Raw genomic sequence first — 17253 nt, forward strand, 5'->3', positions numbered from 1 at the left:
AAAATGTGTCCTAAAAAATACATAGTTTAAATGAAAATATAAGTAATGGAGGTTTAACTCCACCAGATATTAAAACATCTCATGAGGCTGAAATAATGAAGTCAGGAGCTATTGGCACAAAAATATGGAATAATCTCAATGTCAATGGAACAGAAACCCTAGTATAGCAATTTATCTTTGATAAAGGAGTTAACATGAATCATTATAGAAATTCATGATTATTCAACAAATAGTGCAGGGACAGCCCATCTCCTCTTTGTAAGAAAAAAAAAAGAAACAAACTGGTGTGGAAACTTACCTGACATTGTACAACAAAATGAATTATAGATAATTTAAATAGTTAAATGTAAAAAAAAAAAAAAAAAACAAGTGAAACCTTAAAGAGCAAGAACTCATATAGTTGAATGTTTGTCACATGTCTCTGGCTAGAGAAGGACTTTCTAAGCTTAAAAACAAAGAAACAAATCACAGTGTAAAAGATTGATACATTTAGTTTCATAAAAACAGCAAAAAATGAAACCATATATTCCTAAAAACCTACAACACAAAATAAATAACAATCAACAAGCAATCAACAAACTAAGGAAAATATTTCTAATAAAGATTTCAATTGTTTAGTATCCCTAATATGTACCATTTAAAATAAAAACAAAAGCAGAAACCTAAGCTCCCAGTAGATAAATGGGCAAAAGACATGATCAGTATAGAAAGGAAGACATATGAAAAGTTCCACCTAATTAGTATTTGAATAAATGCAAAAAGAATGAATCAGATGTAATTTTTTCACTTTTTATATTAGCACATTTTAAAAAGATTAATACCTAACAAAGAGATAAGATACACAAATTCATATGCTGCCAATTGGATTTAAATTAATACAACTATTCTGGAATACATTTGGACTTACTTTTGCATACCCTAACAATGCCACTTCTACATATGGCATATGTAAAGATGTAACTGTCATGTTCCAGAAGTTTAATGACATGGGAAATTTCTACAATACGATATTAAATGAAAAGGTAGAACACCAAACTGCATATGTAGTTTGAGCTCAGTATATATATATACATACTCATACACAAAAGACACTATTCTGGTCACAGTGAAGAGAAAATCTGGTCAAGCAGTAGAGCAATTGGCTGTCCCCCACAAGGAGATTAGGCTCAAGCCTAATTTGGCTGCCACCTTGCAGTCATTTCTGGTGAGTAAAAAACTATATCCAAGTCAGGATTTCTAAAATCACAGAGAAAAGCATAAATAAAACCATTTTGGACACAAGGGGAAAAAAATGTAAGTCCATATGACATGATTTCAGTATAACAGTCCAAAATAAATCATCTTTCTCTCATCAGTGCTTGGGATGCAAATAGCTACTCCATGGACATTTTTGGAAGCAACATAAAAAGTTTTCTTGGTTTCCGTCGCCTAAGCTGCAATAGATCCAGACCTCCACTTGCTCTCTTTGCTAGAAACAATGCCTGACCACCGATGGTAAATCTGCCACATCGTCACTTTCAAAGGACTTTGGAGAAAGCAAAGCTCATTGTAAATTACAGAGGGTTTCTTTTACTTTGTTTTCTAGCCTACTAATTGGCATTAAAATGGGATATTTAGTAACACTATGTATATAAGGGTCATAGACTTCGTTTATGTTATCCTGCTGTGAGGGACTAGTATATAATGTTAGGTCAACATTGGTATCTCTACATGCCTGTGAAGCACCATAGGGAAAGAAACAGCCTTCCCCTAGGCAACAACAGATGGACACCTAACCTTGTGGGGAATGAATAATGGACGTGGGCCTTTTATAACAGATTGTTTTCAATCCCAAGTTTACCTCCTCATGCCATATTCAAGATACAGCCTTGTACTTTTGGCATTCGCTCACTGTGTTAGAGGATTGTTTGCACACTCCCAGGTTACTTAACGCAGGCTTGAGTCCTCCAGTCTATCTCATGTCACATTGTGTTTAAGCTTTATCTGTACTGTGCTTATTCCCCAGTTATTTCACTTGACAAAGTCTTCAGTAAGAAGGAAATTAATAATGTAGATTTAGGTGTGGATCTGAAACTTTGTGACTTTCAGGTATTTTGTGGATGATGTGCTTTGTACATAGTTGCTGAATAAATGATTGCATGAATGAATTCTAAAGCAATACTATAATGGGTTTAGTCCATTTACTGCAGAACTCAGGAAGGTTTTGAGATGAATGCCAAATCAATTTATGCTTTGAAAAGGCATAAAGCTTCTTACTCATATGACAGCAGGGAAAGCCTTGACATCTGTTTGAGCTGGTTAACCTGATATTCAGAAGCTGCAGAACCATGTTTAAGCTGGGCCATGGTTTTATATTCCTTTTTAGTGAAAGATTTGAATATTACTTTTGTTTTAGCCACCCTTTCTCCATAGGATGCACATTTTCTTTCTTTCTTTCTTTCTTTGTTTCTTTCTTTCTTTGTTTCTTTCTTTCTTTCTCTTTTTTTCTTTCTTTCTCTTTCTTTCTTTCTTTTTCTTTTCTTTTTCTTTTTTCTTTTTTGAGACAGAGTTTCACTCTTGTTGCCCAGGCTGGCAATGGCACAATCTCTGCTCACCACAACCTCTGCCTCCCAGGTTTAAGTGATTCTCCTGCCTCAGCCTCCTGAGTAGCTGGGATTATAGGCATGCGCCACCATGCCCGGCTAATTTTGTATTTTTAGTAGAGATGGGGTCTCTCCATGTTGGTCAGGCTGGTCTCAAACTCCCGACCTCAGGTGATCTGCCCGCCTCAGCCACCCAAAGTGCTGGGATTACAGGCGTGAGCCACCGTGCCTGACCCAGGATGCACATTTTCATATAACTATGTTCCTGTCTTCAACCTTATGCTTTAACCAGGTCACTCTTCATAGTATCAGAATCTATTCACCTTCACATGGGGCACATTTCAAAGCCTTTGATGAACGAAAAGAATCTGTTAGCGCAAGCATAGCCGGCTCTGGTGGATTTGGAAGGTCCATTTTGGGATTGATTTCTCAGGCTTATTGCTGCATTAAGCCTCATGTTTACAAACATTAGAATCCCTTAATGAATTATTAGACCATAATGTGTTAGTCTATGAATTAAGAAAAATGAAGCAGATGAAGAATATGACAAATCATGTTACCCCATCCTCCAATCAAGCGTGTTTTTCTGTATTTCATTGCACAATGTCCCCAACAAGTATACATACACAGACAGACCCTCCTCTTCCATTTTTCTCTCTTTGGTTTCCAAAAAGATAACAGGCAGATTGGAAGGGATACCACTACTTGTTAACAAAGCCCTCCATATAATCTCAGGTAAATGCATGTGTTGTCAACTATTGACTTTTTGAAGGAGAAGCCTGTATTTTTTTTGCCTAAACTATACTAGTATTAGGAGAATGAGACTAGTTAGAAAAGTGAATTGGATTCAGGCTGGGTCTCATGGAGCTCTCAGATCATATCACATGAGCACCCAGTTTCTCCACCTATTTCCAAAGAGGACATACAATCATGGCCACTATCACCCAAATTAATGTATCACCTCTGGCAGCAATCATATCTAACATTTGTCCTTTCCTCATAAGTGTGATGCCAACCATGAGTCCTGATCTTATGAGGGCCAGGCCACTGCTTTTTCCCCATTCGTTTTTAATACTATAAATATAAAAGTTGTATTTCAAACAATTGAGTGATTTTCAATCTCTGCTTAAAAGACATGACTCCAAACATGGAAGTCGTCATCATTAGATTGCTAGCCATTAGAATGTGAAGATAAATGAAATCAAATTTACACACACACACAAACACGCAGAGTATAAGAGTATATGTATGTATATATATTGGTTTTTTAACTAAATTAGTTTTAACATAAATACAGAGAGTTGGAAATAAAAGATCCAGATCAGCCATTGCTGCTATTGTTTCTAATGATATTTTTTTCGTAAATGTTGTAGGTTGACCTTGTGAAAACGTAAGTGGCAACTTTTACAGAATTGCTTCTTATAATTATCTCATTAATATTGGGACAAATTAGGCATCCAGAGAGGTGTGGGAGGTGGAGGCAAAGAAGGAAAGGAGAAAGGTGTAAAGGGAGGGAGAAAATCTAGAATAATTCTGTTTTGTGCATGTCAAAAGCTGGATTTAGGCCCTGAGCTCAATGTTTATCCTGCCTTGCAAAAGCTTCCATGTCTTTTCGTCGGTTTGTTTTGACCTGAAACTTTGTTTTCTCACACCAGATGACACCAGTAAGTTGCAGGTTGATGTGAAGCCTTACATCCCATCATTTATTGCTGCAAAGCTGGGTTTTTGGATGTGGTACTTGTCTTGGACCTAGTGGGTAGTGAGTGATGGTGTGGGGTGCCAGTAGCATTACTGAAGTGAAGTGTGGATGCCTGTTGACCTTAGTGTGTAGGACCACCAAGGCACAAGCCTTTTTTCAAGTCAGCATGATCCTCTGGGAATGCTACCGTCATTCTCATGTCTGGTAGCTTTAACACCGAATACTTTCATGCTAGCAATGCAATGGGAACCATTGTATTGTAATCTCATTTTTAAATGTTTTCTAAGAAGTAGAAAACCAATCTGTATGCAAACCAGTGACATCTAAGTAATAAGTCCTTTATTCAGGAATGTTATCTTCACATTTTTAGCTGAATTGTGATCCATATCTCAAACTAAATAATGGATTTTTTTAATGGTATCTTCAAAAGGATACCCAAATAATCCATCACTCAGATATATCTCTGAGTAGAGAAAATGCCTCTTTCTTTCTCACCTCTCAGTGATATTATTGCATCATGAAGCACTCAGTAGGCTTTAAGTTTATGGCTGGTTGGCTCAGGACACTCATACCGTGGTGTTAATGAGGCTGGGGTCATGGAGGCCCGTTAGCTTTGCTCTGTTTGCTGATCACAGACTACCGGGAAATCAGTCAAGAGATGCTAGCACAGACAAGAAAGGCACCATGGCAAAACCTCAGCAGTTCTCAGTTTTTCCTCCCCATGCAACAGGCAGGATGTGTTAGTTGGGCGTCATCATCTCAAGGAGGAAATGAGTAGCAGCTTGGGAGGCCCCAACCTTCAACTCTGAACAAAGCAGGCCTGACATTTAGGCATTAACTTTGCATTATAATCCCCCATCATACCATTGATTTGCTGTGTAACCTTCATCACTAAAGCAGAGATAATAGGATAGAATGAAATGGGCTTACCTCCCGGGGATGTTGTGTGAATTAGTAAATTAACGAGTGTAAAGTGTTAGCATTTATGTAAGTGCTGGTGGTTGTCATTATTTCTAGGGACCTAGTCTCATTCTAAATAGAGAATCTAAATATATTATGCTTTTGTCAGAAAGGGATTTTCACCCACATCAATTGCATTTAAGCTGAGCATAAAACAGAGGTGATAATAACATAGTAGTGATCATTGCAATGCAGAGCTGTAAACCTTTTCCCTATTAAAGCTAGAACTATTTTCAGCAACTTTCAATGCTTTTAAACTTTGTTTTCCAAGTTTTGTTATCTCTATAATAATTATTCTTCCTGTGATGGGTGGTGGGAATGGGACCTAGAATAGGTCCTATTCATTATTCATTCCCATAATGACTATATAATATATTGAATTTTTTTACATCATACAATCAAGCAAATTTGGCAGCTAGTGTGATTGCCACATATTGCAATCATTGTAAAAACTAAAAACTCTTTTCTGCTCTGCCTATGCTGGTGTCCTCTAGAGGTAGCCAACATACAGATTGAAAACTCATGGGGAATTGAAGTGCCTTCCAACAAAAGGCGCTGTATATAGATCTTTTCAATTTAACATCTTTACCAAAGAATTTTGTTGTTGCCTGCTATTTCCAAGGGGACTGTGCTTGAGAGAATGCTTCCATTTCTTTTATCACTCTGACTTCGCTTACCAAGAAAAGTCATTTATTGCTGATTGCAGAACTCTTGAACTCAGCCGGGCAGCTGCCGCATGAACTCCTCAGATCTGAGTTCCTTGTTACTTATTTACATTTTCATTTGAAGTGATTTTTCAGGACTATTTGAAAACCTTTCTCAACCTAACATCATGTAATAGCAAAGATCTAAAGCTTACCATGCTTTTGGTCCTTTCTCTCTTTGTCTTACAGATAACAGACGAGTACCTTTGGAAAGGTCACGCTCTCGCCACAATGGAGCTATCTCATCTAAGTGATTCCTGATGCCAAAGAATATGAAAATATTTAAGTAAACAAAATGATGCATTTTGAGAAGAACAAAGTGTGCACTCAGCAGCTGGAAAGGAAATAAGTGCATTTCTGCAAAGATCAAGATAAGCTGGATGAAGTCGTGTGCATTTGTAATACTATTGCAAGACTCCTCGCACAATTATTCTAATCTGAACACAGTTATCAGGATTACAAAATGTGTTCCATTTTAGTGTAAAGATGTGTATCATTTGTAATTGTGTGTGACCTGACTGTGATGATGGAAGTGTAAGAAATTGAAGAGTTCTAAGGCTTTCAAAAACATTCAGTCTGTCAAAAATTTAAAATCTTAAATCTGTAAGTCACCCCCACCAAAAACAAGAGAAGAAAAAAAAATAGAAAGAATTATCCAGTGTCAGCTTCCAATCCCTGGTACATATATAATAGAAAAGGGCCAAGAAAAATATGCATCTTGATTTGGAGAGGGGCTAATATTATGCACACTGTAAGAGAAGCCATTTTGGAAATTCACGAAAGTACTGCTCCACCCCAGTTGAGTTATTTAGAATCTTATCTCAAGTGAAAGCTGATGGATTCATCTGCTTTGGCTGAAATTAAACTTATCATTAGTCTAGCTAGCATTTCAGCATGATATTGCAAGCACTTCTCATTGCTAAAAATAAACCAAAGTTTAACCGAATCAGTTAGGGAAAGTGATTTAAACTTTATTTAAAGAGGTATTTTCTAATTATGCACAGATATCTACTTTATACAAATACTTTATATGGCTATTTTTGAGAAAACCCTCACATTTTAATGTCTATGCTAGGGATGAACCTGAAAATTCTATTATTACCTTTATTTAGATTTCAAAGGCAAATATTGATTCCTATGCTCTGTGGTTTATTTCTTTTTTCTATTGCTTCTTTCTCCCTTGAGTCCCTTGAAGGCAGGGAATAGACTTCTAGAAAACCTGAGAGGAAAAAGAATTCTTTTTACAGGAGGCAGCAGAAAACTGTCTGAAAGGTCAATTGTTTTATCTCCCTTTCCACTCTCTTTCCAATTTCACTTTGGTGGTCTGAAGAAGAAAAAGAAATTTTATGTATGTATGTGTAAATATGTGTATATATTTATATCTCTTGCTACAATAATTCCAACTAAGTGAACTTCTCAATTATCATCATACTTACTTACTTACCTTATATTAACAAATTAAGATGATGCTGCCAAAACAAGTCAAGCAGGGAAAACAGGTTCTACATTTTTCTTAAATAGATTAGGGAGTAAAAGTTATACTTAACTTGTCTATTATTTTAAAATATGCATTGAAATAATGTGGTATAACTTCCCTGGAGTGCAGTTTTAAGTCTAATTCATGCAGATGATTGTGATTATTGTAAGAAGTTTCTTACATGTATATTTCTTATGTAGAAAATACTGTTTCTACTCATTCAAAGCACATTGTAGATATTCAGAGAGAAGAACAAATGGCTGGCTTGGCAAATCCCCATCTGAGATAAAGTAAACAAGTGACCAGCAGCTCACAGATTCCTTTATATAGATGTATAATGATTCAAACTGCTGCCTTTGCCTCCAGTGCATCCTTACTTAGGTATTTATTATACTTTAAAAAGCTCTGAAGCTGCTACAATAGAAAAATCAAAAAGGGTAACAGTATCTGAGATTTTACAGTCCTATCCGATCTGAAAACACACATACACAAATGCACACACATGCACACACACATTTAAGGGACATATCAGTAACACTGTTTTTTTAACAACAACAAAAGTTTAGGTTCTAATTTATGTAAATACCTAGTATGTGTATTTTTGACTTTACAAAGTCTTTCTTTTCTGAAATCTTCGTGGTATGGCTTTTATAATTCTTTTGACAGCTTATCAGTCTGTAGGAGAATGATTTTGAAATGTTAACCCTGACTAAAACTTGGGAGCATATGCCTTGCTATATTATCAAGCTGGTCAAGGTAGAAATACTGATATGTATCACCTTTTCCAGACGCAAACTTGCCTTATTTTCTAGTTTGTGAACAAGAACGAACGAAGTACTATTATTGATAACTTATATATTTTTATTTAGAGCAATCCCACATGCTTTTCACAAACATTAAAAAACCTTTCAGGGTCTTTCATGCAGTTCCAATAGTTGAGTTAAAAGGTTTGTTTCCCAGATTTGTAATGGTCCTGCTCTAGCCATTTGCAGTTTTGTTTTAGATTGGAAAGTATCACCTAAAAAAGTATATAGTGACATTTTTAGTATGAAATCAAAATACACTAAGGTCTTTTGTCGGCCATATTACTGCCACACGTGAGAAGCACCATTTATGCAGATTTTCTTCAGAATATCTTTAAAAGGTACAGAATCCTTAAAATATTAACTAATTGCATCCATCTCCTTTGGCTGCTGTAACAAATTACCAGCAATATGATGGCTTAACACAACAGAAACGTATTTGCTTACATTTCTGGAGGGCAGCAAAGCCATGCTCCCTCCAGAGGCTCTAGAGGAGAATCTTTCCTTGCCACATCCACCTTCTGGTGGCTATTGGCATTTTTTGGCTTATGGCCACATTTCTCTTTCTGCTGTGTCTTCACATCACCTTCCTCTGTGTACCTAATCTCCCTCTGCCTCTGTTTAATAAGGATCCTTATGATGACTTTTAGGGACTACCCAGATTACTCCAGGATAATCATCTCCTCACCTCATGATTCTTAACTTAATTACATCTGCAAGCCCCCTTTTCCAAATAAGATAAATTCACGGGTTTTGGGGATTAGGATGTGGCTATGTCTTTTAGGAAGCCACTCTTAGCCCACCAGAGTCTGCCCTTTGGCCCAAAATTTATGTCTGTCTCATGCGTAAAAGACATTCATCCCATCCTAACATTCCCAAAAGTCTCAACCCATTATCAATCATAAGTCCAAAATCTCATTCAAATATCATCGGTTCAAAAGTTCCAAAGCTTATCATTTAGATCATCTAAATCAGGTATGAGTGAAACTCTGGGTATGGTCTTTCCTGAGGCCAAATTCCTCTTCCTCTGAGAACCAGTGAAACAGAAAAGTTAATCTGCTTTCAAATTACAATGGTGGGAACAGGCATAGGATAACAGTTACAGACATTTCTGTTTCAAAAAGGAGAGAATGGAAATTGGAATGGAGTCTCCTGTCCCAATCATTTTCAAAATCTAGCCAGACAAATTTCTGTTATATTTCAAGGCCTGGCAGTAATCCTCTTTCTCAGGGCTCCACCCTTTGGGCCTGTAGCTCTTCTTTCTTGGACTATGGATTGGGCCTCTGCCTCTGTGCCTATGGCTTGCCCTTCTTCCTCCTCTGTTCCCACACTTGGGCCTCTGCCTCTGTACCTGCAGCTCTGCTCTCGGGATGGTGCTTCCTTTATCTTGAAGGGTGGCACGTGTTTGCAGCTGAGAAGTTTTAGCAACAGGTTTCCTACCTGTAGAATTTTGGCAGTCTCACAATCTTCTTTCATTTTTTTCTGTCTCTGTCCCTTTTAGGCCCAGTTGGAAGTGTTTCTGCTGGTATAACATTCTCAAAAATCTTGTGGGTCTTCCATGTATGTCACATTGATTCACACATTCAGAAAAGAGGGTCCTCACAGATTTTTTTCCTGAATAACCCCATCTCTATTCTTGGCCTCTGTTGAAACAGTCAGATAAATCCACAAGTTAATGCCTAACCTCTTCAGCACTAGCCAAAGGTTGTCGAGACACACCCTTGGGCTTATCTACAGAGCACACTTCTCTAACAGTGAATCTCCTAATTTTAGCGTCTTTTTTTAACAATCATTCAGATTGTGAATTCAGGCTGAGAATTTACCCAGTCATCAGGTACTGATTCCTTGTCCACTTATATAGTTCTTTTCTCTTTTAAAAAAAATTTTTTTAACGTGTATTAGTGATGAGGTCTCACTCTGTCGTCACCCAGGCTGCAGTGTAGTGGTGCAAACATAGCTCACTGTAACCTCAAACTCCCAGGCTCAGGGGATCCTCCTGCATCAGCCTTCCAAGTAGCTGGATCTACAGGTGCATGCCACCAAGCCTGGCTAATTTTTTGCATTTTTTGTAGAGACTTGATCTTGCTATGTTGCCCAGGCTGCTCTCGAACTCCTAGCCTCAAGCAATCCACCCATCTTGGCCTCCTAAAGTGCCGGATTACAGGTGTGAGCCACCATGCCCAGCCTGTTTTGTCAATGTATCTGTTTTCTTATTTTACTATAAGCAGTAAGAAGAAACTAAGCTATACCTCTAACACTAGACTTGAAAATTTCCTCAGCTAAACATCCAAGTTCATCATTTATTCAACTTTTCACACTACTGTAGTAGACAATTTAGATAAACTTTTTGCCACTATATGACAAGGATTCCCTTTCTTCCATTTTCCAATAAAATCTTCATTTCCTTCTAAACCATCACTAGAAATGCCTTTAACATTCATACTTCTACCATATGGTTAAGGCAATCTAGCTTTTTCTATCACACCCACCAAAATTCTTCTAGAATTTCTACCCATTATCCAATTCCAAAGCCATTTTCACATTTTAAGACATTTGTTACAGAAGTACCCAATCCGTCCCAGTTCTACAATCTGTTATTAGATTCCCATGGCTGCTGTAACAAATAATTACCCTTAAGTCCAGTGGCTTAAAACAATAGAAATTTATTATCTTGTTGTTTTGGAGGCCAAAAGTCCAAAATTGAGGGGTTGGCAGGGCTGAACTTCTTCTGGAGACTCCAGGGGAAACACTCTTCCTGTGTCTTCCAGTTTCTTGTGGCTGCCATCATTCCTTGGTTTGTGACTGCATCTCCCTCTGCTCTGTCTTCACATCACTTCCCCTCTGTATATATAATCTACCTCTGCTTCTCTCTTATAAGGACACTTGTGATGGGACTTAGGGCCCATCCAGATTACCCATGATAATTCCCTTATTTCAAGATTCTTAATTATATCATCTGAAAGGACCTTTTTTCCAAATAAGGTACTATCACAGGTTCCGGGGAGTAGGATATCGAATATCTTTTTTGGGGAGGGGGCACCATGCGGCTCACTATACTATTGCACACAAATGAATTTTTCACTTTTTAAGATGCATTCTTGGTGCTCAAACCAAATGGAAGTTTGTCTCTGAAAGCTATTGTCTGCACAGGCTGCTGCATGCTTTGTTGTTAAATGGATGGGCAGGCTATTCTAAATTTTGGTTGATACTTTTGCCACTATGGGTAATTAACTTGAACAAAATAATCAATCCCAACTCTGTGCTCTGATGTACCTCTTCTGCCCCTTTTATGACACCTTTGACCAAATGCCTTCTATGGTTCACAGTGCAGGCACAAAACTACCTCTGATACAGAAGGGTTCTTTACAAGCTTATTTTAAATACCGTGAATCCCTCACCTAAAGGGAGAGGTGAAAGCAAAGACTGCTTTGAACGGGTATTGAGGGAGATTGTGTCCATACCAAGCCACCCTGAAGAAGTATTTCACTTGAAGTAGAACTGTGGATTTGTGCTGTCATTTCACCTTGGAATAAACACCTATCTATCTCTAAGCAGGACCAAGAATGACTTGCAATCTATATGTAATGGCTACTTACTTATTCAATAAAGTTAAGATATACATTAAATGTTGTACTGCCTATGATAATTAAGATTAAAGACGAGTGAAAAGGCATGAACTATCAGGGGGAGAAGCTTCAACCAAACAGCAGTGCAGGAGTGCTTTTGTATGGGTCTGGTCCAGTAGAGATCATGGGATCATATTAAAAACATACTTTTGTAGGAATCATAAGGTTTTCTTTAGCACTGCTTGCCAGACCAGTGGAGATAGATATGGTACAGCTGAAAAGTTGTTTAGAAACATCAGAAGGGTGATTTACATGCTCCAGAGAAACTGTTTCAACAGAAAAGGTTTTGTTTTTGTTTTGTTGTTTGTTTGTTTTGTTTTGGTATTGAGTATAGAATTAAGCAAGTGGGCTTCAAATGCTTAGAAGGGTAAAAATCTAGAATGAGTAATAAAAGGACTGTAGATTATTATTTTCTGGAGAGCCTTCAATAGAATATCTCATCATGGGTGGGGTGACTTGAAGATGAAGGTCTGGACAATGTAATAACCAGGTCTATAAATAATACAATCAGAAACATTTGTTTCCAAGGCAAACCAAAGACCATTGTTTCCCTTGGAATGGTTTACATCAGGAATCAAATACATTAGCTTTTTCTCCCCCATGAGACCCAAATAGGCAAATTCCTCAATAGGAAGTCTGAAAACGTTAGTATCCACAACTAGGAGAATTTGAGCTTAAGGCCAAGAGCTCAAAGGAAAAATGGAAATCCAGAAATTAATATACATGCAATGCATGTAACATGCCATATAGTTTTGATGATTTATAATAAAAAGAAAGCTATAGCCAAATATCTCATTTACAGACTGAATTTATTTAGCTGTCTAGAGTCCCAGTGGCCACAAATAAAATATTATTACAGTTAGTGTCCATTTCAGGAAAAACAACTTGCAAATATATGAATTATGTAAATCGTAACTTTGTTCCTAGTTCTTGGAGATGAGCCAGAGTTCAATCTTTAGCCATGATGACCTTATATCTTGGATAATAGCAGTTCAGCTAATATTTTCACCTATATCTTGGCTAATTGAGGTCCAGCCATCACCTTTTGATGTTTATGAGCAAAGGGTAAACACTATTATCCAATTATTTGACATAATAATAAATAAATAATATAAAACCCCTCAACTTCTCTACTTTGTTAAAGTCTGCCCCCGCCCCCACTCCCCAGTGGGGCTGTTCTAATCATTGAGTGTCCATCTGATGGAAGCTGCTTTTTCAGGACGCAATTATGAATTAAACATAGCTCCTGGCTTCAAGATCTCACAGCCTAGTGGGAGATGGGATATGTACAAACAGAATTGTAATCCAAGGTGGAAAGAAACTGATTGATGTTGAAACTGATATAAGGCCTGTGGAGGTTCAAAAAAGCAAGAATTTAGTTTTAGAGAGGTGGGGTGGTTATTGGGTGGGAAGCTGTTATCTGTGTAGATTTTGTGGAGTGGCTGGCATTTAAACTGAAATTTAAGAGGTAAGTAGATTTGGATCTGTGACACTGTCATTCAGTCAGTATTTACTGAGCACCTATTGTGTGCCACACACAATGCTAGGCTCTGAGACTATGAAAGTGAACCAGCTAGATGTGGTTCAAGATTCATGGAACTGACATCTTTTTGAAGAGGGAGGGAGGGAAGGCATGAGCCGAGGTATAAACTTGGAACCTTGGTGCATATGCAGAGAATATTGAACAATTCTGTTTGACTAGAGTGCAAGGTCCATGAAACACAGCAGTGGATGTGTGGTTTGGGCTTCTCGATTCTGTACAGGATAGGGAAATATTGAGGGGTTTTGAGCAAAGAAATTATTTGGAGCACTGAAGGAAGATGACTCTAGAAGCTCTATGTAGGAAAGGTAGAAGGCCAACTTTGTTGGAGGTTATTGCAGTAATACTTAAGAGAAATGAGGCCCCAAACTGGGGTAGCAGTTGTCAGTGGCACCACAGATATGCACAGCTGCAGCTCTGAGGCTTGCTATGATCCTTTTTTTTTTTTTTTTTTTTTGAGACGGCGTCTTGCTCTGTCGCCAGGCTGGAGTGCAGTTGCATGATCTCGGCTCACTGCAACCTCCACCTCCCGGGTTCAAGCAATTCTCCTGCCTCAGCCTCCCGAATAGCTGGGACTACAGGTGCATGCCGCCACACCTGGCTATTTTTTTTTTTTTTTTTTGTATTTTAGTAGAGACGGAGTTTCACCATGTTGCCCAGGCTGGTCTCGAACTCCTGAGCTCAGGCAATCCGCCCACCTCGGCCTCCCAAAGTGCTAGGATTACAGGTGTGAGCCACCGTGCCCGGCTGCTATGATCCTATTATCTGTACTGTTGCATGGCTCATGCAAGCCTTGTAAGCAAGTAGCATCAAATCATAGAGACATGAAGCAGACAGGAGAACATGATTTCTGCACAACTTATTCGGTAATATTATAGTGATTATGGTAATAAGAGCAAGGGTAAGATCTCTAGGTTGCTTTCTTTTCCTTTCCTTCCCCACCCCCTTTCAGTTCCCTTCCCTTTTCTTCCCTTTTCTTTTCTTTTCCTTTCTCTTCCTTTTTTAAAAACAACACTGAAAGCCAAAACATTGAATGGCTGTTCAAAGAAACAAAAAACTGACAAAGACCGAGTGGACATTAAAATATACTGATTCAGTTTTGGTTTCATACTGTCAGGAAAGAAAGATATTTAAATAAAGTATAATTTTGGGGGAAAGCTTCAATTAGTTCATAGCTAGGCCTTCTTAAGTGTCTGGTTAATATTTTAAGCTGTACATTTAAGAGGTTCTTGAACAATTATTACTCTCTAAAAGAACAGCAGATTCTCTGTTTTACTATGGTCCCAGTAATCTCTTAGACTTTCAAACTGTGTCCAAGTCTATTCCCTTTATGCTAAATGTCTTTCTACTCAAATAACTCTAAGACTTCCCTCCTAGGACATTCAGATGCCGGGTCATGTGACACTGAATGGCTTTATTTTGGCTAATATTGTGTTATTCCAGAATGAGGCCTGTTTTATGAATCTGCTCTATCTCCTTCCACCCCAAATACCTTGTGTTGCCATCCCTCCATTTGCCTACAAAAATTCAAATATCACAATGGGAATTAAATTGAAAATACCTAAGTACTATGAATTTTCTTTTTGAACAAGTCTCGGAAACTTACGGCATATAATAGCACAGTGGCCTCGACTTTTGGACAAAAATCGAGTAATGGAGTGCTTTATCTGGCTGAACAACTGGGAGCACTTAATGGTGGTGCTTGAGAGAAAGAGGGAGGGGAAATGAAAGGGGTCATGTACTAAGGCCCCTAGCAGAATTCAGTATAATGATAAAAATGAAAACGTCTTCCAGATGTCAATGACTTTTTTACTTCAGAGCACCTGTGATAACAAAGCTGACTTGCTACGACCTTACATCGTGTAGTACTTCGTATTATTGTAAGGACTTCACTTTTGACATCCATTATCCAGCATCACATTTCCTCTCAGTCTACAAACATCTTTAAGGTTCCACCATACTATTAAACAACAACCTTCAAGCTGTGACTCTTCTTCAAGTCTACCAATGACCCACCTAACCGCCAAATCCTACGAACGCTTCTGAATCCTCATCCCACTTATTTTCTCTCATGTCTTCCACCAAGTGTACCTAGCCCTGTCTTCCCCTACCTCTCAGAAAACTCATTCCCCTTTATCAGTGGTTGTCTTCAAATGACCCCTAAATATAGGCATTCTTTTATTTTATTTCACTAGGTTTTGGGAGAGCAGGTGATGTTTGGTTACATGGGTAAGTTCTTTAGTGGTGATTTCTGAGATTTTGGTGCACGCATCACCCGAGCATTGTACACTGTACCCAATTTGTAGTCCTTTGTTCCTCACCCTCCCCCGACCCTTCGCCCCAAATCTTCAAAGTCTATTGTATCATTCTTATGAATAGGCATTATTGTTAGTTGCCTTCATTTGTGTTCTCTTCACCCTCCAGGGTCATCTTAGCCATATCCACAGCTTCAAGAATTTCTTTCATGGAGATGACTCTGAGATCTCTCCTGGACCCCAAAACCACCTTCCCACTGAAAAGGATAGCCCACACACTAAACTCCGTATATTCCCAACCAAATATGTTCTTCTCCAGCAAACTTATTTTTCCATCCAGGTCACCTGTCTCAGTGTTGGCACTAGCCTTTTCCCAATTTCTATAGCTAGAAACTCTGGAAGCATTTTGGATTATTCCCTCTCCCCTAATATCCAGCCAGGCACAGAAGTTGCTCTCCCTGTTTCAGTCTCTTACCTCTTCAACCCATTCTTCGCACTCTAGAGAGAGCATCCTAAAATGCCTTTCTTGGCCCACTTCAAAAATCTTTGATTGTTCTCCCTAATTAATGAAACCAGTGCAGCCTTCAAAGGTCTCAGGAGCAGACCCAAACATAACTTTGACGCCTCTTCTACCTCATTCCTTAAGCCATGCCACACAGGATTTATCACTGGAACATGCCAATACTAAACATATGATTACATCACTGACTGTGCATATACCTTCATGCCATTACACACACATGCACTTTGCTCTGACTGTTATGGCCTCACTGCCCAGCCTCACCCTTTTTCTCCTATCAATCCTTCGAGGACCAATGCTGCCTTTCTGAAGCCTCTCTTAATTTTTCTTCCCCCATTAAAATAAATTGTGTTATCTATGCTCCCACAGCAATTTGTTCATACCTCTATTCTGGCCTTTATTTCATTCTGCCTTCTACTATAGTTGTCTGTGTCCTTGACTAAAGTGTAAGTTCCTTGATGGCAGTGACGGTCTCATTCATCTCTGGGCCTTTACACAAAGCAATTGCTCAATGAATTAATGTGTAGTGTCAACTCTCAGGGAATTAAACAAATGAAAAGGAATGTTTGCTACAGGTAATGGAAAATCATAGCTAATTTCCTCATCCAGGTGAGAACATAGCCTTCCTCACTGTCCTGGGAACTGAGGACCTGCCTAAGGTCAGCATTGAGGACAAACTCCCCAAACTGTGTTTAGCTGGAAGTTGACTTTAGAGAAGTACTTTCAGGAGGTGAGGACGGATTGAAGACAAGTAGGAAGTTTTTTTCCTCCAAGGTCAAGCTTTTAACAAGTGTCTGCAATGTACACTGAGGGATTTGGCTGTACTCCAATTATGCTAATATGTTTTATATATGGGCCTCCAGCATCCAGGAACCACCTCCCTCAACAATTTAATAAGTGTAAATATCAAGGCAGAGTTGTAAATGTGGAACTTATTTGTAATGTACCAACCTTGTTATTATCAAATGTCACAGGGTATAAGTCATGGCAATTATGCTGCCTGCTTTTTATTACATTTATTTTACCTTTTAAAAGTGCAGTATATCCTCATAAGCTTCTCCTATTCTGCCCTACCTAAGGAACCTAG

The 17253-nt window shown here is 38.3% G+C and overlaps 1 protein-coding gene and 1 long non-coding RNA gene across 6 annotated transcripts in view; one reads left to right on the forward strand and one right to left on the reverse strand.

Moving 5' to 3' along the window:
• The window catches only part of DIAPH2 (diaphanous related formin 2), a 908418-nt gene extending 896567 nt beyond the window's left edge, over nt 1–11851 (forward strand). For all 4 annotated transcript variants that reach the window (XM_054470847.2, XM_054470849.2, XM_054470850.2 and 1 more), the window contains one exon: nt 6135–11851. In XM_054470847.2, coding sequence (XP_054326822.1) covers nt 6135–6199 — 65 coding nt within the window. In that variant the 3' untranslated portion in view covers nt 6200–11851. The remainder of the gene's footprint in view (nt 1–6134) is intronic.
• LOC134739050 (uncharacterized) overlaps nt 1–17253 on the reverse strand; it is a 79115-nt gene that overhangs the window by 55207 nt on the left and 6655 nt on the right. The gene's annotated exons all lie outside the window — the stretch shown is intronic.

This window comes from Pongo pygmaeus, chromosome X (genome assembly GCF_028885625.2).
Source record: "Pongo pygmaeus isolate AG05252 chromosome X, NHGRI_mPonPyg2-v2.0_pri, whole genome shotgun sequence".
Lineage (NCBI taxonomy): Eukaryota > Metazoa > Chordata > Mammalia > Primates > Hominidae > Pongo > Pongo pygmaeus.